Raw genomic sequence first — 22,378 nt, forward strand, 5'->3', positions numbered from 1 at the left:
AGGGTAAAGGGGGGGGGATTCCTTGGGGATGACCAGGAGCTGAGTGCTGGGGGGCAGAGCTAGTGCTGGGGGGCTGGGGGGAGGGCATTCCCTGGGGCTGGCCAGGGGCTGAGTGCTGGGGGGCACAGCTAGTGCTGGGGGGCTGAGTGGGGCCAGGTACAGACTGGGTAGGGATGGGGGGGGACTCCCTGGCTTCCCTCCCACGCGGCAATCCCAGGACAGAAACCAATTGCAAGGGCCGCCCCCACCGCCCCGCCCCGCCCCGAGCAGGGAAGGGCAAGAAGCCGCCGCCCCCCCCCCCCCCCCTGACCCCCCAGCTCGGCCAACCTGCAGCGGGAGACGGCCGGAGGCGCTCGGTCCATCGATGACGCTGCGCCCCCTAATGGCCGCAGATGTTAACGCGGCCGCCAGGAGCCGGTGAGCGGGCGAGTCTCGCGTTCTCTCTGCGCCCGCCGCCGGCCCCGGGAAGGGGCTCTTGCTGATTTCACTTTTGCAATGGGCGCTGCAGACACGGAGCCTCGGAGCTGCCCGGGAGCGCTGTGCCCTTGTGCTGCGCTGCGGGAGGGGGGCACGCGGCGGGCGCACACTCGCGGCTGGAGAAGGCGATGCTGCTGTCCCACCTGGCTCTCGCTCCAGGAAACAACCCGGAGATAACTTCAAGCCAGGAGCCCTAGGGAAGGCAAGGTGAGTGCACATTCAGTGAGTCCCTTCGTTGTCTGTTGTGTGTCACCGGTACCTGGTATCGCATCCCCCTGCGCTCTGCGTGTGTGTATCTAGCCAGCCATCCACTGACCGCTTTCTTTCAAATCCAAATGCATCAACTGGGATAACACATTAACTCACACCCCACAACTAGCACAGCACAGGGGGGAACAAGGAATGTATAAACTAGCAGTGTCAATACGACTTCATTAGTTATGGTTTTAATTATGGCATTTAGAAGCTGGATTTCTACAGTGATTTAGGGAAACTTGGAAGGGCAGGTGAGGGGGAAAGATGGTAGAAAAGAGCAAAATGGATTTCCTTTTTTTCTCCAGTCGAAAAGGTGGGCTAGTTAGCTAAAGCCAGTTACACATGGTTAATTCCGTTGTGTTATTTCACCTAGCAGAGGAATTAACTAGCAGCTAATTCACACTTAGTACACAGTTCAGTATGCAGAGAATACAGAATGTGTGTGATAGATGTGTGTGTGTACATATGCACATACGCGCACACATTGAAAATGCATATAGAAGTGCCTATTTCTTATGCATTTATTTTAATTTTACAGTTATGTCCATGTTCTGTTTCATGGATAAAACACACATGCATCCTGTGTACCTACACTCATCCAAGAAAAAATATAGTAGGGACACAGCAAGCAAGCGAATAAAATCTGGCAGTTGTGTTAGGTACTGATAACGGAGAAAGTACTGGGGGGTAAGGGGGCGGGGCGGGAAACCAGTTCCCAGGAAGTTTCAGTCATTGAAATATGTCTGTGTCAGTAAAGTGGATTACAAATCAAGAACCAAAAGTAGGATTATGCATATTCTAATTTACACTTTCAAGTGGCTAAATTTCAGAGATTAACCTGTCCGGGATATAGTATGAAGGATGTTTGAACAGGGAACGTCTGGCGGTGTGTATGAACAATCACACATGACTCCCTGCTAGACTAGAAGCTGAAGGCGTGCTACCTATGGTAAAGTAATTTTCCCATGAGGTTCTCGATTTTGACGTACGAGTTCAGTTAACCTTCAGCGCCTCCTAGACTATTAGGAACTGAAGAGCATGACACTGGAAAGAACATCCCCTCTATATTTGCAATAAGATCTGAAAATTGACTTAAATCTCAGTGCCACAGTTATTTGGAGGTTCTTAATGACCCATTCCTTAGAGAAGTACTTCCAGTAGCTATCAGTACCTACCTCGGCACAAGGTCCTTGTGACCTTCACTGACTTGTCGCTTGACTTCCAGGTGCTCTTTAAAGTGTTGGCTTGAAATGGAAAAGCCCTAAATGGTTGGAGTCCTGGCCATCTGAGGGAGTGTCTTGCTTGCCGTGCATGTGATACCGTGGCAGTAATCAGCGCGTGAGGCAGTCACGCTAACAGCCCTGTGAGTCTGATATAGCAGGTGCTTGTGGCAGGGCATTCTCATTGAAGGTATCTAAGCCTGCATTTTCAAGAGGAATTAGTGATTTTGGATGCCCAATCTGAGACATCTGAAAAGAGGCTGATTTTCACAAAGTGCCCTTCACTTGCCCTTTCAAAAATCAAGCTGAGGTCTCAGGCTGGATACCTAAAATCACTAGTCACTAGGAAATATGGGCTCCAGGGTCTGGATATTTTTTCCCCATGCGGGTTTGTCAGAGCATCAAAAATCCTAAACTCCAGAGTGTTTGAGGGGAGCTATCCAGGGGTGGATGTGGGGAAGGAACTGACTTTGCTTTGTGGTGTGGGAGTTGTTTTGGCAGGAGGGAGAGGAAGCATTTCTGAGAGCCAGTCTTGATATTTTGCAGATGGGTTCATGCCTTGCGGGACTGGCTGGCGTTAGGAGGGTTTTGTTTTGATTTAATGGATCACATTTTAGCAGGTGCCTCATGTGACGTACCAGGCTACAATTGAGACTCATGCACAGCTGTTTCACCTCTACCCTGCAGCCTGGGGTGCTTTACAATGCCTTCCTGAAGGAGCTCCCACTCTGGCCACTCACAAACCGCCTCCAGCATGCAAGTGACACCCAAAGTGTCTGCGTGGATCTGCAGCCTGCCAGCCACACTGGGGTTACACTCCAGCTCTCAGCAGCCTTGGTTATACTGCAGGGTGACCCCAGTCCCAAATATCACCCCAGCAATGTCCTGGACTGTCCAGCCATCTCCTAGAGAGTACAAGATTAAATCCATTATTTCTCAAAGGGAATAAGATGCCAGCTTATTGTCTCAAATAGTTATTCAGAAACTTTGATTTTAAACACATTGGATTAGAAAAAAGCAGTAAAAAAAGTTTGTTAACTACAACGAGATTTTAAGTGAGGACAAATAATGAGGCATAAAAGTCAGAAATGGTTACAAGAAAAATAAAGACGTTTACTGTTACCTAACTTAACAAACTACATCAGATTCAAGCACAGTTTCTCACTACATGCTTTCAGCGTCTTACTGACCAAACCACATAGGGCAGGATCTGTACCCCAGAGTCCAACAAATGCTTCCTTGGTCACTTCAGGTGCAATGAATGTGATGTAGGGGGGATCTTGGGGTATTTGTCCCTACTTTTTATAGTATCAGTCCCCCTCTTGAAAAAGCATTTCCAGCTGGGCAGTAGGACATAAAGAATCCATGTGAAAAGATGGTCCCTGCTGGCTTTTTCTCACCTGATTGATCTGTTTTCCTTCTTCCTTGATGACTCTTTCCTGGTTAAATTCCAATTAAGCAGAGCACATATTCCTTTGGCTAGGACAGACCTGTTTGCCAATCACAGTTTGGAGAGGGCTGTGAGGGTTGGAACATGTGTTAATAACATCATACAGAGAATGATGATAACTTCACATATCATGTTGCCACACTTATTTTATCAGGACAATACTGACCAGCAAATTATGAGTTTTCAAATGATACTTTACAAGACATGCCTTGTACAAAAATTATTACAGTAGTGTGTCGGGTGTGGACACAGGGTATATTCTATCACACCTAGAGCTTCTCCAGAAACTCCGGAGGTTGGGTTTGGCTATTTGAGTTTATGGAGGTGAAATCTAGTTGCTGTGCCATATGTATGCACTTCGCTTGTGACTGCAGCACATATGGATGGATCAGTACTAGAGCAGCAGTCTGTTTCTACTGCTCCTCTTTAAATACGTTTGCACTAGCACTTTGACATGGAAATGGAGCAAGTCAGCATTTTCAAACAGTTTGGGGTCTCCAAATCAAATCAAAATTTGTGGAAATATCCATTGGGTGCTAAATTTCAACTTTTCATTCTGAATCAAAATGAAAAGAAGCGTCAGAATTTCCACCCAAATGGAAATTCCATTTTCCATCCAGCTCTAGCCATCAGTACATATCACACCACCATTCTGATCACTTCTGGGAGCCAAACCAGGGAACCTCCAGATAAGAGCATGAGCATAGCTTGAACTTTAGGACCAAATTCCATGACTAGGAGCTGTAACAGACCCATAGCATCAGTGGATTGGAGACAGAGGGGATCACATAGCACATACTGAACAATGGGGTACATATGTATCCAGCCTAGGCAACAAATCTTCTCACCCACCTTGCTGATGACCAAGATGATAATGAGAAAATATTTTACTTGTCTATCACATAAAATTACTCACTCCAGAGTGGGATTTAGCAAGGCTGCTTTAATTCTAGATTGCCATTGCTTCTTTTTCCAGCTCTCAGTGCTTTTTCCCTGCATCAAGCTTCACCTAATGATGTGTTTTTTATTCACAGGAAGGCTTTTAATTTTCATGATGAATTTCAGCCACTGTGGCACATTTGTAACATTATCATTGGGATTACAAACACACACACACTGCCCCATGAATCGGTAACAAAGACACAGCGATGGCAGATTGTTCAGTGGGATGCGTGGGATTTTTTAAGTGAATGAGGCATAATTATAGTTTTCATCTTTTCTTTCATAGACCTGGAATTAATTTGCTCTTGAAAGCCTGTGTTTTTTTCTTCTCTGCATCAGCTCTGAACCCCGGGGGAAGATGCTGATGAACAAAAACACATCGTCGCTTTCCAACATCTCCTCCACTGCCCTATCCTTGGTAAGAGGAGATGGCAACTGGACAAGGGCAGGAATTGGTCTCCGGGAGGTGGCTGTTGGATTGATACTAACCTTTATAGACTTGATCACTCTGTTTGGGAATACAGTGGTGTTTATCTGCCCTGTGGTGGAGAAGAGGCTGCGTACCGCAACGTACATGTTTATTATGTCCTTAGCCATGGCAGATCTCCTCGTTGCTTGTCTGGTCATGCCATTCAGGTAAGAACTCCTTGTAAGGTAAGACTTGCTTGTAATGTCCTTGTTTGATGGCATTCAGTACCACTTAGCTCAGTGGCTACTACATTAGAGCTGGGATCCTGTTTCCCACTGTGAGTAGATAGATACGGGCTGGGTCTGCTTGAGACAGCCCGCTAAAACCAGCAGGGTAGCTGTGGGTAGCATGAGCAGCAACTCAGGCCCAAGAAGTCCGGACAAGTTTGCACTCAGGCAGCACCCAGCTGTAGTGTAGACGTGTTCTCACTCCCTTAGAGACAAGTCTGGCATTCCTTGTAGCCTACAAAAACCACTGGAAGCAATGGGAGTTTTGAGTGCTCAAGGAATACAAGATCAGAATTTAATCATTGTAATGTTTCTGTTAGGATAAAATCTTGGCTCAGTTTGTTCTCTTATTTACACTCATGGAAACCAGGAGCAATTCCACTGAAGTCAATTGGAGTTAAAACAATATAAAACCAGTGTGGGAAAAAAATTGAGCCCATATTTTCAGAAAGACATCCCCCCTATGTAGCACATAACACTTGGATAAGTAAACCTGACATGTTTTTAAAAGATTATATTATCCACCCTATTTTTATCCCAGTAATGCCCTCTTTAACATTGCTTCTAGCCCAATCCAAACACAAGTGGAGGAGGGGAGTGATGTTCTTGCAAAAGAAACATTTTGCTTACAAAAGCACAACAGAACAATTTCTGTCATTTTCAACTGTCTGGATCTGCTTGTGATTTATAAGTTGACGATTGAAAATTTTGTTCTGTTTAAAGCTATCTGCATTGAAGGGAAAAGTGATCAGGACTGTGTTTCAGGATTGGTTTTTTTTGTTATTGTACTGACTGCATTTTCACTGATGAAAACAAATTCATGGCTATAATTATTGACATGAGGATAAAAAGACCAATTACTTTAGATCTTTTAGGCCAGATTCACCACTATGTTCTGACTGCTTTGCTCTGGTCTGGTGATGCAAAATGGCCATAAACCCAGTTTAACCACCTGGTTAAACAAGAATTTGCATCTGCTATCAGACATCAGAGCAGAGCAAAGCAGCCAGAGTCTACAAGTGAAGTGGCCCTCTTATTTAAGTGTAATTCCTGATATATAAGAAATAAGACACAAAAATGTTAAAATAACGTGGATCTGAATGGGTTTCTCAGCAAGAAGAGGTACAGATTGAGTGGAAGCCTATATTAAATATTCTCTGAGGAAAACAAAAATGTTGATAGAAGAGAGTTAAAGTCACCCTTTCCAACAACATTAATAGACTGTCATAGTTTTAAACTTAGGAAAATCTCAGTTCAGGTTCCAACAAGAGCTGCTTGAAACATTTTCTATGTACTGTTTCATCAAAGCTGAAATGCTTAGCAGAGATGCACCAGTTGCCATAAAACTTTCATCAGGAAGGTTTTTGGGTGCAGGCTGAAGAGTGAGTGTGTCTCTATAGCTGGGTGGCTGGCATAGCTGGGAATGGGAGGTGGGAGAAGCAGGGTCAACTGCATGCTCTGATTTGGAGTGCTCTGGGGTGAAAAACTGTGCTCTAAATCAGGCAGAGAAGGGACGGGAACCCGGGGTCTCCCGCATCCCAGGCCAATAACTGGATCCACGTGCTTCTGTTTTCATGCAAATGTTTGACAGTTTGGGTTTCCTTCCAATGTTCTGCTTTTTCAAATTTCAAAACCTTGAACATTGCCACAAAACGCAACTATCATGCTCTGGGGTCAGCTCCCGTTCCAACCTCATTGTTGGCATTGCCTTTACCTCTCCACCCACTGTCCACCCTCGCCTGTTGCTACACAAACTTGGGTCTGCTTTGTTGGGCGTATGAATTCCAACAGTGCCGGCTTTGGTTGTATGATGAAATAACCCACTCCTCTCCTTCCGGCCCTTGGGAAGTCATTGGGAATATTGGCAGACTTCACTGGGAGTAAGATTCGGGACTATGCATCGTTTACACTGGGCTCCTCGGGGCATGGTTCAGGATCAAGCCAGAATGGTACAAGAACAGGAACACAGGGAGTGGGGGGAAGAGGGGATTTGCTGCCCGGCCTGGGAGGCAGGGTGGGTGGATTCAGGCAGTAGCTGGCAGTTACACACTCTCTGAAGTGCAGGGAAGCTGCCAAGCCGGGCCTACGTGCCTGATGGCTCCCTCCTCCCTCCAAGGAGGGGACTGGTTGTCACAGGTGCTGGAACTACGGGTGCGACTGCATCCACTGGCTTGAAGTGGTATCCACGATATAGAGGGTCTAGTTTGGTTCACTGGCTCTCAGCACCCCCACTAAAAAATTGCTCCAACACCCGTCTGCTATTGCAAGTTCCTCCTAGCAGTGGCAACACAAGTGAACTGTGGAAACCCTGTCGCCAGAGCTGAGCTGGTGCTTTCCTGATGGCGACCGCGACGAAAGGCGCCATGTTAACGCCAGCTGGGTGCGGAAGGGAAAGCAATGTCACAAATAAAGGATAACTAATAACAGTTGTTACAATGCATCCTACTGGAGCGTGCTTCTGGCAATCTCTCTGCCAACCACCATTTCCTCAGGCTTTTTGTTACCTCTGTGTCCCTGGGGGAGCCCAGAGTGGAGGATCTGCCACCCCTCCATTTCCCTCAGACTCCCTGCCCCCACCCAACGGACAGGATCTTCCTCTCATTCTAGCCCTTCTTCTTCAGCAGATTCTCTTCCTCCCATTGTATTCATGGCCCTTAAGCACACTGCAGACCTCTGGAGTGTCCCCTGTGGCTGGGAGGATCCCCTCCTGGACCTTCAACCTTAAAGGCAATAAGAGCTCTCCCTGCAAGACCTTCCCACTTACCCAACTACCCACACGCCCCCTCTGCCTTCTACCTGCTGACGTAGTCTTCCTGGTTAGCATGAGAGGATGGGCCAGAGCAAGCCCTGCTGTGTGCGAGTATGGGCAGGGGGGAGGATTTCCCCAGCAAAGTGCTCATCCCCTTGAACCAGGAGGATTCCTCATAACCGCGGGAGGGGCTTTCTTCCCGGCAAAGGAGGAGAGGAGAACGTGATGCCATGTTTCTTTGTGGGTCAGGAGCAGGGCTGGAAATGGAGGGGATGGGGGATTCTCACCTCCAAGGATGCTGCAGGAACAAATAAAAGCTGAGGAAACTCATGCTCGGTCAAGGGTAATCTGTCCATGCTTGTGTCTCATAGGGAAGAGGAGCCGGGCGTATAAGCCTGAGAAAACAAAAGGGGTGGGGGGTATTGGTAGATGGCATTTCAAGAGGGGAAGGATTTCCATGACAACCAATGGCTTAATTATGCAGTTAGAGAGAAAATAACCCACTTAGGAGAGAGACATCATATTTATCAGGAAAACTGTGAGGGGAGAATGGCAATGGTGCCATTTTAAACACCGCAGGAGTCCCGGATCTTTATGTAGGGAGACCACAGAACTACTGCGAATGGGAGGTTGCAAGTACTCTGACATAGCACATCAAAGTGCTGCAGGTACCAGGCATCACTGCTGTCAGCCAGCAAAGAACTCGGGAGCTTTTGGCTCCAAATCCCACTTCAGCTCCTAGAGACTCTCCAGTAGCTATCAGCTGGACAAGGATTCTTCTATTGTGCAAGCCAGCCACTAGGGCGAGGAAGAGCGAGCTAGCACAGTGCCCGGAGCAGCTCAGCGGCGCAACGCTTCTCATTGGAAAAGGGAAGGTGAACACAAACCTCAGGCAGAAAATGTGCTCCTTAGCGGAGGAACTGATCCAGGACTGAAGGAGTCAAATTTGTGGTTTTAGCCGCTAGCAATGTTACCCCTGCATTGTTAGCTGCTGCTTTAAGGGGCTCAGATACCACAGCGACGTGAGTCATAGAAGGAGCTCGACTGACATTTTGATTAAAGGCAACTAGCATGCCAAGCATTTGAAATGAAAATGCTCCAGTTTATCATTCTAAATGTGATGCAGTTAATATGGCGCTGGAGTGAGATATACTCGGACAGGTACAATCTTTATATACATTTGCAAACTTTGTTTCACTAGTACTTATAAATAGACAATCCAGTTTGGATCAAGTAAAGGCTACAGTAATCCAAAGGCCAATAGCTTTAATGAACGTGACACCACCAGCCTTACAGCCACTCAAGTGCTCTTCTCTGGGCTATGCCAGCCCTAACTTTGCCTTGCAGGTTAACACTAAGCACACCCCCACTCCAATCCCCTTTGAATCATTACCCTGTGACATCCAGCCCCGGATACTGGCTACTCACAGAAATTCCAGATCCGCTGCATCCAAAGGTGCAACCTACCCCAATTTAGCAGTGTCACCTTAAATCCTTCTCTTGTAAACCACACAGCAGGTGCGAGTACTTAGGGTGAAACAAAAGTAGGTTGGATTTAAGGAAGACTAAATATTCAACTAGAAACAAGATTGAGCAGTGGAATCAGATGGTTACAATAAAAAACAAAATCATAAAACATGAACCAGAGACTACACTTATCGATAGTTACCTCTCTTATCTAATAAAGTAGATTTGCCCCCTCCTACCCAGGTTTAGTTAGTCGTAGACCTGGCTGGTTTCAGAAGCACCAAGATCCAAATGTTCATGAAAGCATGCCCATTCCACAAAGGGTTTCCTCAGTGAATAGATACAGAGTATTTCTCTCTCTTCTGTGTTATGCTGAAAACAGCCTTTTGTTTCTATTCATAGATAGGATGAACCCGTCTTGTAAAGTTTCTTTTTCACTTATAAGTGGTTTCAATTGTTCGTCATTGCCCCTGATGGGTTCCCACTGAAAGTCTTAGCATTGTGCAAGGCTAAAGAATTGAGCATTGCAGTGTATCATAAGCCAAGTAGGGTGGGGGGATGACTCCCTCTAGCCCAAATGGGACATCACCACAGCACATTGCCTTCTGGTAGTAAATTTCTACTCAAGTTCATAGAACCTACTTTCAACATGAATACATATTACCCACATGCACATCTCACAATGATTGTGAATCTTGACAAGTTATGAGCTGTCTGTAGATACTCACGTGCTACTCTTTATGGATAAATATCCTGTAAGATGGATTTGGTGTAGTGAGTTTGTCAGGTCTGAGGTGAGAGTTGCTTCCAAAGAACAGGGGACCCTTTGCCCTTTGTCTGTGTCACAGAATGAGAAAGTTTCCAGTATGCACTTAGCTCAGGTACTGTGGACATTACATATGGCGACTTAAAGGTTATAGAGACTCGTATCAAGCTGCATGACATCTTTGTGGTAGAACCAAGACTGCCATAGGCTAGCTGGCTGGCTAGCATATGCCACAGGTACAATAGGGGTGGATTTAGGCTCACAACTTTCCAGCTTGGCTGTTTCAGCTTCTCCGCTGAATTGCAGCTGGTCAGATGTGCTGCGCTGTTTTGTTCATTAGCACATGCCAAAAAGAACAAGGTTGCGTGATTCAATGGAAGGAACATTCAGTCCTTCCGTAGCCAGCTTTTGTGAAAGAAAAGAGGTTTAGTTACAGAGACAAAGGGACCCTCACACAATGCTTCCTTTGATTTCAGATTGGTGATGCAGCAAGAAGATAAAAAAAAAGTATGGTTCTCTCGTTGAAATTTCTCTGATTTTTTCAGTATCTACATTTTGCAACCATTACAAAATAGTACGAGAGAGCACCCCTAAAAAACATCAGTTCAGCTGGCAGTGTGTACTCAGACTGGCACCTATACTATGCATCAAACGCTTTTTCCTTCCTACAGTGCGCTGCTAACTAAGGCCCTGATGCTGCTAAGGCTTACGCAGGTGCTTAACTTTACACACTCTGAGTAGCTGCGTCAACTTCAGTGGCTGAATAGAGCTACTCGCAGTGCCTAGAGTTAAGCATGTGCATAAGTCTTTGCCGGATCGGGGCCTAAAGGACAGGTTCCGCCATCCTTACATTGGCTAGTATCTTGTTTCACAAATTGTCCTACTGAAATCAGCGAGGCTACTTGTGGAACAAGGTACTCAATTTGAGTGAAGTTGGCAATCAGCCTCTAAATCTTTTCTCCATGTCCACTAGGACTGACTGGAAAATGGAATTTCTATTCTGTGGGAAATTCTGAGATTTCAAGATTTGTTTTGGTTCCAAATCAGAATGAAATGACAAAATTTCCCAAGGAATGAAAATTCCAAAATGTTCCAATTTAAAAAATAATCAAAACATTCTGTTTTGATAAGGTAAAAACGTTTCATTGTGATAATGCTGAACCATTACAATAATTATAGCATATATTAAATATACAAGTTAAACAAAATGAATCCAAATGATTGTTGAAAGGAAGCATTTTGCTTTATTGAAACAAAACATTTCAACATTGACCAAATGATTAGTCTTGACTTTGTTCCCCTATTAGAAATGTTATCAAAATCGCCACTTTCCAGTGAAATGAGGCAATTTCAACAAAACTGCATTTTCAGGCAGGAAAACCGTTATATAGAAAAATTTTCAACCATCTCTTGCCTCTACCACTTTCTGGATGTTTCTCTGCTTGTTAATTGGAACACATTTCAGGAAATGTTAACAGCACACACTCTTATTGTAGTACAGAGATTGGATACTCTCAGTCTAATATCATTCCTTCATTGATGGCACCTCCTATTTAGTGCTCTCTAGTGAGTGGACAGGCTGTGCTGACATCACTGACGACATCATCATAACACCCTTTATTCTTTAGAAAAAAGCGAAATTTGTGGGAAACAATACTCATGTACACCCCTCCAGTACAGGATTGTTCCTGAGACCCTGAGTTCTTTGTCCAGTTTAAACATCTCAAGAGATGGGGTTTGATAGCACTTCTCATGGGGTTGGGGAGATTGTCATAGTGTCTTTAGCCAAAATGTCATCTCCTCAACTCTTTAGGAGATTATTGGTGTTTTGAAAGCCTGCATGTTACTCATTCTGCTGAAGGGATTGCCGAGTGGTTAAGGCACTTACTTTGGATGGGGGAGACTCAGATTCTAGTCCCTGCTCGGAGACAAAGTGGAACCTCTCCAACAGGAGAGACCTGTGGTTGAGAGCATGCCTTCAGGATTTGGACTCCCTTGGTGAGGTAGGGAGGGGAATGCCTAATTGAAAAATCCTGCTTCAGCGCCACTGGGGAGCTGGCTTGCACTAGGGCTCTGAGCAGGTCATTCATTGTGGGGAGGCATCAGGACGTAAGCAGCTTTGCAAATGCTGACGGGCAGAGACTCAGCTGCTCAGAGACTCAGGAGTTAGGGGGCAGCTGAGCAACGATTTAGAGAATGTCACCAGAATGTTGGATTTAGGCCCCTAAATTCCTTTGTGAATCTGACCCTTTGTGTCTAAATCCATCATCTGTAAAATGGGGATAACAGCCCTTCCCTACCTCTCAGGGATGTTGTGAGGATAAATGTCATACACTGTGAGGTGCTCAAATACAACATTAATGGGGCCATGTAAGACCACACACAGAGCTTCCCCTAACTCCTTAGATAAATATGTTTGTACAACACCTACTATAACAAACCTCTTGACCCTGACTGGGACCTCTAGCTGGTACTGTAACACAGATGGAAGTATATTTGGTGCCATTACCATTCTGAAGAGGCAGAACAACTGTAACCTGTAAAAGTAGTTTTAATTAATACTAGCTAATTAATTAAACCAAAACCAGGCATTAGAAAGAGCAGTATATGTAGATTTTATTCCTTTCCTTTCCTAGCCAGCAGGGCTGAAAGAACTCTGATATGGTGAGAGCAACTGCTGTAGTTTTAGAAGCTATACGGTTGCAGGGAAGGAGAAGAGAATTAATTCTTACAAAGGTAGTGAATCGTTCGCTCTGTCACATAACATAGGTCCAAGAGAAAGTTATTGCAGGAGAAGTCAACAACTTATGTAAGCTGGGAAAAGTAGGAAGAAGCAAATTGCATCCAAATAAATCCTGCCCCAAGCTTCCTAACTGGTTACTCATTTGTTACTGTTTCTCTGCCTTTGTTGGTAATATTTTGGTGCAGGTGTGTGGTGTTCACTCTCTTTCTTGCCTCCGGGAGGCATTTATGGGCTACATAACATGAGAACCGGGCTTCTCATATGAATCCCACGATCCAGAAGCCAAATGAATGAGATCTGACGTAGCAGACCAGATAGGAAGTACCAAAATTGCTTGGAACATTAAAGGAGGGAAGCTATTCCAGGCCCAGAAATTGAAGTATCATGAGAAGATTATGCAGTTCAGTTTAATTAAATCACATATAATACGTCTGTCAAATACAAAAGGAAAAACATACACAATCTGAAACAGCAACATCCATATAATCCATCAAAATGTCAGTCAGAACCGAATATAAACTCTATTCTTCAGCAAAGTGCTAAGAGGACAAAAAATGCTGCTGATTTGATTAACACTGGTGACTGAAAAAAAACTAAAGACCTTAGCTTTTGGGATGGTAATACAAATTCTTTTTTAAACAAAATAAGCAAAATCCAGTATGCTGGAAAATTCTACAATGCAAAAGATAATGAGGTAGATCTTCCAATGCTCCAAGTATACGTGGGCAAATGAAGATGTGAAGGAAATTTTCCATACCTACTTTTAAGGAGAGCCATTTCCATGGTTTGGAGTCTTAACAAAGTACATGCCGCTGTACATGTCTGAGGGTTCGATCACTCGTTCAGATACAGTTCAAAACCATGAGCTATCTAGACTAGCTCTCTCATTTTGGTCCCAGAAGTGTCTTCTTGAGGCACTGAGAAAAGCCTGTGACAAACACAACCATATATGAAAATAAAAAGAGAGACGATCTACACTAAAACTGCAATCCTGTCAAGGGATCCCTTTATAACAGTGTTCCAGCAGGTAGTACCTTAACTATGTACCATAATCAGGCTAAAGCCTTGGACAACAAACTCCAATTTGCCTCCTAACAGAATTTCACTGTATCTCAACAGCGTCAGCCATAATTTTCACTATTTTGCAAACAGGGACTGACAGGAACTTGGGTCTTGGGTAAACAGGCTTCCACATAGCAGAGAAATAAATAATCATTCCTCAGTTATAACTTAATATTTTCTGCTCTCTTTCTCTTACCACCCCACAGCATAATTTATGAGGTGACGGGGATGTGGCTTTTTGGGAAGCTGTTCTGTAAAGTGTGGATCTCTTTTGATGTCATGTTCTGCACGGCGTCCATTGTCACCTTGTGCTTTATCAGTCTGGATAGATATTGCTCCGTGGTGACACCCTATCACTATTCAACGAGGATGTCACGTCGAAGGCAAGTATTACTTAGCTCTCAAAAGATTGTGGAAATGGAGGAAAGTTTTAGGGTCTTGTCAGATGTTCCATCATCAGTCCCAATTCAGTCCCAATAACAACTATCATAAAATGTCCCTGGAAGTCTAACTTGGACAGATTGTCATCGCTGTTCTTACACCACAAATTCAAATATGAACTAAGCACTGCACCCACTACGAAAGAATAATTTAAGATGAAGAATTGAGAGAAAGAATTATCCAGTGGTTAGGGTGCTAGCCATAGACGTGAGAAAGCCTTTGATTCCCTGCTCTGCCGCAGACTTCCTGTGTGACCTTGGACGAGACACGGTCTCTGTGTCTCCATTCCCCATCTATAAAATGGGGATCATAGCGCTGCCCAGCTTCACAGGGATGTGTTGTGAGGATAAACAAAGAATTTGAGGCAATCAAATACTACAGTAACAGTGGCCATACAAGTACCTAGACACAGGCTGTCAAGTGTCATATCCTAAAATAGTATCTACGTATTAAGAATCCAGGATTGTCACTCTGAAGTCCAGAATGTCGGTACAGTCAGTGTGAAGCAATGGAAACAGAAATCATGGCTGTAGTAGAATATCACCAGGTTCAATCATCACTGGGATTTGCTGTCCATTACTGTCCAATTTTTAAGTGCTCAGCCAATTTGACTTTGCGAATTACACCCACGTGGTGTACGGCTACAGTTAGGCATGTCTATCAGAGGCAACTCAACCAATCACCACCCTTACTCTACAGCTAATTTGCATGCAACACTTTCATTGGTTGTGAGGGAGACAGCACAGATGGTGGATTAGTTGGCCCAGTTGCCACACCTGTGTGACAGCACAGGCTTTTCGCTACTAGTTTATTTATAATTAACTCCCTGAAGGGCTATTTTTTGATTGCCCAAATCCTTTAGAGTTTTTACACAGATGTGGAACACACCCTTAGCATACACCATGACAGTTCCAGATGAGCCATTCACAACCACCCCCCCAATCAGATCCATATTAGATAAGCAGCCCTTTGCACCATTTAAAGAGCCCTACTTCTGTGCTTTTTGTGTGTGGAGGATGCGGTGGGATATGAAGAGCCCCTCAGCTGACCTGGCCTGAGTGCACTTCTCTGATTGCATCTTTTGTATTAGGAACACGTTGTAAAATGATTTGGCTAGAAGTGAATTTTAGGTAGTGGTACAGGTTTGGTACATATCTACAGGCACAGGGGAGTCAGTGTGCCGACCCTATGCATTTCAGGAGGTAGCCATGCCAAAGTGGGTGGAATTAAGTCCCTGAGAAATGTAGGTAGTGGGACCCTCCTAAGAACGGCCACACTGGGTCAGCCTGATGGTCCATCAAGCCCAGTGCCCTGTCTTCTGACAGTGGCCAGTGCCAGATGCTTTAGAGGGAATGAACAGAACAGGGTAATTTAGTGTGACCCATACCCCATCACGCAGTCCCAACTTCTGGCAGTCAGAGGTTTAGGGACACCCACAGTATGGGGTTGCATCCCTGACCACCTTGGCTAATAGCCACTGATGGACCTATTCTCCATAAACTTGTTTCTTTTTTGAATTCAGTTATACTTTTGACCTTCAGAACATCTCCTGGAACTGAGTTCTACAGGTTAACTGTGCGTGGTGTGAAGAAGTACTTCCTTATGTTTGTTGTAGAACTACTGCCTATTAATTTCATTGGGTGACCCTTGCTTCCTGTGTTATGTGGAGGGGTAAATAACACTTCCTTCTTCACTTTCTCCACTCATCACGATTTTATAGACCTCTATCATATCCCACCTCCAAGTCATCTCTTTTCCAGTTGAAACGTCTTTTTAATCTTTCCTCAGATGGAAACTGTTCCATCCCTCTAATCACTTTCATTGCCTTTCTCTGTACTTTTCCCAATTCTAATATACCTTTTCTGAGATGGGATGACTAGAACTGGATGTAGAATTCAAGGTGTGGGCATATCATGGATTTACCCTCACCTTAACCCAGCAGTTCCAGTGGTCATGGCAGTTTTAAGCTCCTACCAAAGTTCCACAAGAAATCTGTAAGAGAGGGCTGGTGGGTGCTGGGACTGTTTGGGTAAGGGTGACTTTCCAGGTGCCGTAACCCTAAGAACATAAGAATGGCCATTGTGGGTCAGACCAATGGTCCATCCAGCCCAGTATCCTGTCTTCCGACAATGGCCAACGCCAAGTGCTTCAGAGGGAATGAACAGAACAGATAATCATCAAGTGATCTATCCCAGTGCCAACTCCCAGTTTCTGGCAAACAGCAATCCCAGCCCATCGGGCTAGTAGCCATTGATGGACCTATTCTCCATTAACTTATCTAGTTTCTCTTTGAACCATGCCCTCTGCACACAGCAATCTAGTTGTATCAATCTCTCTAGCATGATGAAAGCTCCAGCTAACGGTCTGGCTGCATGTGTCCATTTTTTATTTAAAAATTTATAAATCTAGAGGGGAAATTAGGGAGGGGCCCCGAGGGTCCTGCTAAGCTATGGCAAGGAGTTGCAGAGTTTGGGCACCCCTGTCTTTGAAGCATAAAAGGATGTTAACCACCTGACTCTAGAACTGGTTGGAAAAATTCAAATGTTTCAGTATTCTAACAACAAAAAAGAAAATATTCCTTGAAATGTTCCTCCCTATTTTTCCAACCTGTTCTATGTGACTCTAACACACACAACGGCCTAAATCTAAGTCGATTCTAAATAACCCAGACTTTGGAAATGTTCAAATCTGGACCAAAACATGGTGCCTCGGTCTTCTCTATACTTTACCTCTTCACAGCACTTCAGAAGCATTGACAGATCTCCACAACACACCTGTGGAGTATCATTAATGTCAGCTGTTTTCAAAAGAAGCTCTCAGAATAATTTGGGCTCCCAAGTTCTTACCTTTCAGGTCTTCCGTTTGCAGGTGCGTCATGATGACCTGTATGGTCTGGGTATACTCCTCCCTCATTTCCTTCCTACCTGTCATGCAAGGCTGGAATGAGATACCTGGTGTGGATTTTGATGCTGGCAAAGAGTGCATCTTTGTCACCAACTGGACTTTTGCCATCATAGCTTCTGCCCTGGCGTTTTTTGTCCCTTTCATGATTATGTGCAGCATGTATTTCTTCATCTATCGAGCATCGCGACTAAAGGCCACCCGCATCGTGTCTCAGACCCTGGAAATTCACTACCATCCCAACAGCAAGAGGCAGAACAACCTGCAGCTGGAAAACAAAGCCACTCGGACAATTAGCATCATCATCTCAGTCTTCATATTGTGCTGGTTACCGTACTTTGTCTTGAATGTATGGCTAGCCGCTAAAGGCGCCGATTCCACCAGCGCAGTCCTTGTTGATGCCTTCAAGATCATAACTTGGTTAGGTTATTGCAATTCTACTATCAATCCCATGCTCTATGCCTTTCTGAATCGGGACTTCCAACGGGCTCTGAAAAAGCTGTTCATCTGCAGGCGCAGGTCTCAGGTGGATATTGGGGAAGATATGGTTTCAATTGCCACTTTTTCCAAGACTGCGCAAGACCCAGAATACAGCATTAAAATGCCGATGCCTACTGGAGTGCTGAAGAGCAAGCACAAACAATAACAATGTTCTGGGTTACTTGTTGCAGGATGTGACAGATGCAGAGTGTATGGTGACTAGTGCATATTTTGGGGAGGGATCTATTAATTGCATTTTTGGGGGGGAAGAGATTGGGTGCAAGATTACAAATGTACTTTTATTTTGGCTGTGATTTGTATGAAATGCAAGCAACAGAGTGATCCCATGTTGTCCTTACTTCTTTCTTTGTGCTGTGAACAAAAATTAGTAGCGCTTGTGGAAAGAATGGCAAAGGACCTTGATCGTGCAGCTGAGTTGTCAAAACGAATTGGTTAGTTTTCCATTAAGAATATTACGCTACATATAAATAGCAGAAAGAAGTTTCCTGTGAATGGTTGAGTCTTAGCACTGAAAAAGTAGGTGTGATAGCATGGATTGTACTCACTGCATTCCTTTGAGCCAGGGTATACTCTACAATTCAGTATGGTATGTGCTATTTCAGAGCAATTCATTACAGCCCTGATCCTGCAAATGCTTATGTTACAAGCTCAACTTTATTTGCATATTTTCAATGGAACTACTTGTGAATAGGGTGACCAGACAGCAAGTGTGAAAATCGGAACAGAGGAAGGGAGTAAAAGGCACCTATATATGACAAAGCCCTGAATATTGGGACTGTCCCTATAAAATCAGGACATTTAGTCACCCTACTGTGAATAAAGTTAAGCATGCACAAAGGCGTTGGTAGGCTCTAGCCCAGGGGTATCAAACTCGGTGATGTTGACAGGCCAAATTTATGTACACTCCCCTTCCCAGGGGCCATGCAAAGTCCTCCGCCGAAAAATTCTAGCCATTTCCCCCTTTTTGGCTGCGCAGCATCAGCCCTTTCCGGCGGCGGAATTTCGCGGTGGGCCCTGGCTGCATTGCCTTTTTAAGAGATTTCTAGGAGCAATGCTCGCCGCCACAAATTCAGGGCATCTTCCGCTTTTCGGCGGCAGGCTTCTGCGGAGGAAGGTATTGCCGCTTTAAGACTCTCTTAAAGCAATGCCATCCGCAGACAAATCTCTTCAAGTGGCAACGCCATCCGCAGACAAATGTCTTCAAGTGGCACTTTCAACGGCAGCACGCAGGCCAGATCAAAAAGGTTCGCGGGCCAGATGTGGCCCACCCCTGCTCTAGCCTATGAATGAAATTCACTGCTCTGCAGAGGGACACCACAGGACCCAGCCACCAGTGATTCAGCAGTGCCTAGGGCTTGTGCAGGTTCTCTGCATTATGGTAGATTTCACCCCCAAAATAAGTGTGTGTGTTGCAAAGTTTATAAACTTTCCAGACTATGTCTGAAATGGGAGATTTAAAATGAGTGATTCATCAACAGCAAATACAGACCCGTAAGAGAGGTCTTATTGTACAGAGATTGTGCATTCAAGTTGTAAAATCAAATAGTGTTGATTCCAGTCACTAACGGTCTGTGCTTTTTCCACAAGGAGCCTCGTCATTTAATGTATAAATGGAACTTGCTGTGTCCCAGACTCTTGAAAGACTGCCCAACCAAACAAATACGACTGGCTGAAAGGAGTAGGGAAATGTTTATCTACAGAATTTGTAGAGTCTCTGTTGCTCAAAATATTCTAAGTGGTTTACAATAAGCCTTACAGGGCAGTGGAGAGGCAGGTAAGGGATGTAAGAATCACTCATCCTACCACTACAAGGCCACAGAAGCTTCTGGTGTGGAGTTCAGCAGTTGTTTAACAGTATAACACTACCAGCTGTGGCAGAAGTGGGGAGGTTGCGGGGGGCAGGAGGGATTTACCAGAGTTTGAATGTGGCTGGCAGTACATAACAAAACCTCCCTGCTGATGGGGGGTGAAGAATATTGGGGCTCAGGGTGGCTGAGAGAAACTCCCCCTGTGCTTAGTCAGTCTGACTGTGAAGCTAGGTAAATCTCTCAAGGAAGGCAGCATCTTTGATCCCTTCTGTTGTGATTCTGCTATCCGGTTCCAGACTATCCTGAATCTGATTTCATTTTTCAGCAGAGCAGCGTCCTGAAGGCAATCTGGCTTCATGAAGCAGCCCACCATCCAGAACACTTCCACCGGCTGGAAATCACATAGAAGGACCTCTTAGCGTATGTCTACACTGTATATAACACCCACGGCTGGCCCATATCAGCTGACACAGGCTCGCGGGGCTCAGGCTATGGGGCTGCTTACCTATGGTGTAGATGCTCAGGCTGAAGCCTGGGCTCCGAGATGCTCCCTGCTTGCAGAGTCCCAGAGCCTGGGCTCCAGCTGAAGCCCAAATGTCTGCACCACAATTTTACAGTCCCGCAGCCCAAGCCCAGCGAACCTGAGTCAGCTGACATGGGCCAGCCGCAAATGTTCAGTTGCAGTGTAGACATATCCTTAGAGCCTGCTGCTGCCATGCCATAAAATTGCACAATTTCAGTAAGATGCTGCAGTCAATTAGATTCAGTGAGAGAGCTTTGACATTCATATTGTCTATAGTGCACCCCACCTGAATCACTGAGAGGTCCTAACTATAAAGGCATTTTGTGGAGTAGGTACGGTGTTAAAGAGACAGAAAAATTCTTCATCAAGGACTATGATTTCAAAAGATATCAGACTAACCTGTGAGTTATTAGAGGGCAGAACAAAAGCATCCAAACAAAACAATTTTTAGTATTAAAATTATTTCTCTCACCCCACAACAAAGCTAAAAATATTTTCTTCAAACTTCCCTAATTTTCTCATCTCTAGACTAAGACCAATCTTCAGAAATTTCAGGACAAAGGTTCATTCTCCTAAGAGAAAGTCTCACTGCCGGGGCTGCACGGATCGATATAGCAAGACTGACTGAGTGAGCTGCGGAGCTCCACTCAATCGATCTTGGAAGTGCTCTCCGGTCGATGCAATAAATCCATCCCCCCGAAAAGAGTAACGAAAAGGGCGTCTCCTGTTGACGCAGTGCAGTAGAGACGCTGTAGTATGGCAACGTAAGTACATCAATGTATCTTCCATTGACCACCAGAGTCAGTGTAGACCAGACCTCAGTGTCTGTCTCCTTCTTGCGCGGCCCTTCCAATCAACCAGTATCGCAGCACAGTGGAAAGTCCCACCTCAGTATTATAAGTTAATCAGAATCAAACTTGTTTGGCGATTATAAAACTGAACTTGGCACAGAAGTAAAACAAGTTGGAGGACTGGCTTTTCTATCCCCTTCAGACCATCTCAACCTGCCATCTGGCTTGCTTTCATGTATAGTTTTTGTTTATAAAGAAAAGCTACTATAAAGCTTTAAATAAAAAAACTTTATTAAATCATTTAGACTTGAAAGAAGTCACAATAATTAATGCACTCCACAATGGCAGTAAGTGCATTCTGTACACCACCAACCCAAACGGATTGATTCTGCATTTTATAAATAAAAATGGACATATTTACAATGAACAATAAAAGCTTAGTATTAGGCAATTAAATCAGCAGATTACACAAATGCCTACAGTTGATTTAGAAAAGTACAAATCTACAGGCTTACATAAAATACTTATGACCTAATTAGGTTTAAAAATTTCAGAATTTCAAGATTTTGATATATGCTTAATTTTTTACTCTGGCTCTTCATAACAGAATCTATAACCCCTTTTTTGGGGGGGGGTCAAAAACTTCCTTTTGCCCTCTACAGGCTTGTTAGTACAAAACACATTCCCTAAAATCTACTGTGGTGTGGAAATACAAACCACCAGTTCTTCTAAAGACAGGCTATGACCACATGTGATATGATAGCAACCATATGTACACCTGTGGTACTTTTACTTTAAAAATAGTGCAGATTCCCAGTTTACCCACCAGGGACAAAAATGGGGTCATGATTTTTCAAAGTTTCAAGATCACCTTCATTTCTCCAAAGATCAGGGAATATATTCACCAGGTTTAGAGACTAATTTGTTCTATAAAAATACATTTTAATTCTATTTACATATTACAGATCTCTCCAGTTTCCCCATACAGCTGACATTTACAGTATCCAAACAAATGTAAGCAGTGTGCTGGACCAATCAACCTATGAGGATCAAGATAGAAGGAGCAATGGAATGTAAAAACCTTAGTTACTGGCTTTCATTGGGTCAACAATAGTGAATAAGATTAACTGAGCTCCATCCTATGTGTTTTCTACATAAAGTGAGAATTGGAGAACAACTGTTTCAGAGATCAACATTCGGCGATGGAGGATCTGCCTACTGAATAATCACTTTGAGACCTGTTGAGTGTACTCAGGATAATTGTGCCCAATTATTTGCTTGGTTGTCTTGAATGCTTAATTCCAGAGGAACTCATTGTCCGTGACCTCTGCCTAAGCACTGATTTTCCTGGGAGTTCTAAGTCTTCAAATAAAGGGTTTTCTATGACGTCTTCTGCCTCTGGTCTTTCAGTGGGACTTGGAGATAGCATGTGCTTTACCATAGCGTACTATAAGAAAACAAATGATGTGCTGTGTGATATTTCAGACAGAAAACCATTTTCAAATGGTTTTGTTACTTAATGTTCTAGCTTTAGTTTTGTACACATGAACAACTAGAAGACAACCCAAAATGCTTTTCTAGCAATT

At 44.3% G+C, this 22,378-nt stretch overlaps 1 protein-coding gene and 1 pseudogene across 2 annotated transcripts in view; one reads left to right on the forward strand and one right to left on the reverse strand.

Annotated features, from left to right (window-relative positions):
• The first annotated feature begins 507 nt into the window (after positions 1-507).
• LOC137166100 (histamine H2 receptor-like) lies at positions 508-17,872 on the forward strand (annotated as a pseudogene).
• Positions 17,873-21,061: 3,189 nt separating this feature from the next.
• Positions 21,062-22,378, reverse strand: part of EIF2AK3 (eukaryotic translation initiation factor 2 alpha kinase 3) — a 62,572-nt gene continuing 61,255 nt past the window's right edge. For both annotated transcript variants that reach the window (XM_067567728.1, XM_067567729.1), the window contains exon 17: positions 21,062-22,239. In XM_067567728.1, the coding sequence (XP_067423829.1) occupies positions 22,063-22,239 (177 nt within the window). In that variant the 3' untranslated portion in view covers positions 21,062-22,062. The remainder of the gene's footprint in view (positions 22,240-22,378) is intronic.

Source organism: Emydura macquarii, unplaced genomic scaffold (genome assembly GCF_026122565.2).
Source record: "Emydura macquarii macquarii isolate MOO-44397 ecotype Brisbane River unplaced genomic scaffold, CSIRO-AGI_Emac_v2 contig_2795, whole genome shotgun sequence".
NCBI classification, from domain to species: domain Eukaryota; kingdom Metazoa; phylum Chordata; order Testudines; family Chelidae; genus Emydura; species Emydura macquarii.